At 42.1% G+C, this 3,646-nt stretch overlaps 1 protein-coding gene across 1 annotated transcript; it reads right to left on the bottom strand.

Moving 5' to 3' along the window:
- Positions 1-186: 186 nt before the first annotated feature.
- LOC123966920 (alcohol dehydrogenase 1-like) lies at positions 187-3,080 on the bottom strand (the record flags this gene model as incomplete). The annotated part of the gene is made up of 7 exons (XM_046043001.1): positions 3,038-3,080; positions 2,545-2,646; positions 2,102-2,243; positions 1,585-1,672; positions 1,072-1,291; positions 560-820; positions 187-319 (listed from the first exon to the last, which is right to left on the bottom strand). Coding segments are annotated over exons 1-7 (964 nt in total), but the record flags the coding sequence as incomplete, so codon positions are not given.
- Between the last annotated feature and the right edge of the window lie 566 nt (positions 3,081-3,646).

Genomic DNA, 3,646 nt, shown 5'->3' on the forward strand with positions numbered 1-3,646 from the left:
ACTTCTTGTCCATGTAGGCTTTGCACATCTGAGTCACTCCATCCTTACCCTTAAAACCTAAGTCACAAAATCCCAAAATCAGAGCATGGAGTCTTATCAAGAACACGACTGGCTAGAGAAATACAGAACATGAGCCCACAGTCATTTAGTTTGAGACTGACTAGTCAGTGGTCACATTTGTCTCACCTCCAAACATGGAGCCCTTCCATATGCGTCCAGCGATGAGCTGAATGGGTCTCGCTGCAGTGTCATGCAAGTCTGTCCAGCCAACAATCACGCTGACACCCCAACCTTTCACACAAGACTCCAAGGCACTGCGCTGAATGGAGAAACGTTAAAGTTAGTGGTTTGTAACTGAATGGGTGCTGGTCCAAATCTCTGCGCTAGCTGTGGAAATGTGGGCTGGGTAACTTAATGAATGACGCTCAGCTCTTCTTCAATTGCTACTGCTGGGAAAGAGGAAGTGAACTCAGTTGATTTAGATAAGAATAAAAGGTTATTATTTTAGGTAACACGGTACCTCTTCATTATATTCTCAAATCAGATGAAAGCTCCCTACCATGACTCCCACATTCCCGACACATTCCAGGGAGTAGTCCACTCCTCCGTTGGTCATCTCGGACACCACTTGGCTGATGGGTTTAGTGTGATCCTTGGGGTTCACGAAGTCAGTCGCGCCAAACACCTTGGCCTTCTCAAACTTCTCTGGATTGATGTCGACAGCGATAATCCTCTCGGCTCCTGCAGCCTTGCAGCCCATGACTGCAGCCAAACCCACAGCTCCCAGGCCAAACACAGCACACGTGGAGCCCGGTTCCACCTAAAGTCAAAAGACTTCGGTCAACATGGCACTTTAGTTTGGACTTCTTGATGCTTCATAATAAGCAACAGAAACGTGTCCCTTAATGAGTGATTGTTCTCTCAAAGACCTCCCCATCAGGGCAGGAATTTTAATTGAAAAGATTTGTCTTTTATATCACAATAATTGCCAACTTTATAGGCATGTAACACAAAACGTCCCATTCTGTTGTTTCAAGACACAAAACATGATGTACAGTCAAACATACACACCTTAGCAGTATTAACTGCTGCTCCATATCCTGTGCAGATCCCACAGCCAAGGAGACAGACTTTGTCTAGAGGGGCAGCGGGGTCAATCTTAGCCAGAGCCATCTGGTTAACCACAGTGTACTCAGAGAAGGTACTGGTTCCCGTAAACTGCTGCACCTTCTTCCCCTTACAGGTGAACCTGGAATCTACTGATACCATCACATCTTGACGAAGAGTGGACCTGAACAATATTATTTTTGAGTATAAAATAACAACCTAAAACTTTGCACCAGCGGTGCATTTGTCCTATGACAATGACTACTTGCAATATGCTTCAAGTGAAACAAAAAAAGCCAAAGATCTAAACTATCTGACTTGTGGTATCGTAAAGTTGCTTCCTTGATAGAGACATTGAGGTCTCTATCAAATGTTTGCGTCAAATGGACCTGTAACTGTATGAACACATTCAAGAGGAATGAAATGAAAAGTTTAGAACGGAGTAGATGGCAGGAGATCAGTGCTTATTGAGCTCACCATCCTTTGTCACACTGGTTGGTCTTAGGACTCTTACAGAAACGACATTCTCTACACTGAGAGAAGAACACAGGGATAACCTTGTCTCCTGAAAGACAAAAAACAAGTCATTGTGGCAGTCAAATTCATGTCAACTTTTAGAACTATGTTTAAAAAAATAGGTCAAGCAGTGAATTTTAGGAGTGCCCTCTGCAGGACCACAAGGCAAACTACTTCAAACTGTTGCACTTATAGTCTATACATTTCCAGTTTGAATAGGTCATTAATATACATTTTTTTCAGTCTTTGAAATTAAAGTTTGAATTTTGAATAAAGTGTGACATCTGTATTGGTTGCTTATTTTCTTAACTTCGGACAGAACCAGGCTAGCTGTTTCCACTGTTTATGCTATGTTTAGCTAAGCTAAACATGCCCCAGCTCTTTACACAACCCATACATGAGACATACCATTCCTATCATTTCACTGTACGAGAAGAAAGCAAATAAGCATACATATCCAAAAATGTTCAAAACTGACCTGGCTGAAATTCAGTAACTCCAGTCCCAACGCTCTCTACGATGCCGGCTGCCTCATGGCCGAGGACTACTGGAAAGCCATCTTTATGCATACCCCCAAAGAGATTATACAGGTCTGTGTGGCACACCGCAGTTGCCACAATCTGCAGCGAAGACAGTAACCAAACAGTGACACCACAAGATGATTAAGGAGACAGGCTGATGAGTGTTCACTCTCAGTGGGTTCAGCAGTACTAGCACCACTTTCACATTTTATTGACATGTTTATTCAGTGTTAATATCAAACATATCATTTAACACATCATGTAAGCTGCACACTTTTTTGGATGTTTATTTATGTGACAGTACGCCTCTGTGAAAACCAATGTGTGACAAAGTCAGGCTGCTGCAGGTAAGAGAGAAAGAGACAAGTGCCCTTGTGTGTTCTGATAGTGGACGTCTCACCTTGATGCGGACCTCGTCGGCCTGGGGCGGAGCTACCTCAATCTGCTCAATCACCAAAGGCTTGTTGGGCTCAAAGGCCACTGCTGCCTTGCACTTGATGACCTAGAAGCCAGTAACACCACATGACATTACCAAGCATGGGGTATGACAAATTCTATAAGAGACTGTTCCTGTTTCCCTTTCTTCAGCTTCCCTTTTTATTTATTCCATGTTAACAGCTATTGTTTTCAATACCCCCCCCCCCCCCCCCCCCAAAATGTCAACATTTCTGCAAGACTGACAGGAAAGTTCAAAACTGTATGCTTGGCTTTGGTGAAACACCTGATTTACCTAAATATCTGTAACTAGATACACAGTAAAATACTGTTAGTGTCATTAGTTATCAATTTTGCATTACACCCATCCACACCCCAATCTTTATTCATTTATTGCAAAAATAAAATAAAAACATCATATATATTATATGAGTGCCCACATAGTGTATTAAACTTACCTTGCCAGCTGTGGCCATTTTTGCTGCTTTGACAAACAGAAGTTAAGAGAGAACTGCAGGACATTTGTGAGGGAGGAGACTTGAGCCTGGGCAGTATAAACCAGTTTGGCAAACATTCAGATTGGCATGGACTTTGACTTTTTATGACTAAGTCTTACTACCATTGGTTATGTGTAGATTATTTTTAAATACAAGCTCCTGCAGCCATGTTATCAGTTCAATGAGTTTCCAGTCACTCAAATCTAGACAACAGATGGAGATGCCTAAGTGGGTGAAGTAATTCTTTAGTTTCAAATCACCTCCAGACTATCATAACATATGGACTTTAAAGGAATAGTTTGACATATTGGCAAATAAGTTTTTTTCGCTTTCATGTTAGTCAGTTAGATGAAAAGGTGGATACCACTCCCATGTATGTATGGTATATTTAAGCCACTTTTCGACCAAAGGTACCCGGGACTTTTAAGTCCCTAGATCTCTTTACAAGGAACTAAAAAGTTCCTTCAGCCCATTGTTGTGTGCGTTTCCACCGTGGTCTAAAGACCTGTGAAGATTAGGCAAATTAACCAGCTGACTTAGGATGTAGCCTTACAAAGCGATGCACAGGCA

Source organism: Micropterus dolomieu, unplaced genomic scaffold, assembly GCF_021292245.1.
Source record: "Micropterus dolomieu isolate WLL.071019.BEF.003 ecotype Adirondacks unplaced genomic scaffold, ASM2129224v1 contig_14556, whole genome shotgun sequence".
NCBI lineage: Eukaryota > Metazoa > Chordata > Actinopteri > Centrarchiformes > Centrarchidae > Micropterus > Micropterus dolomieu.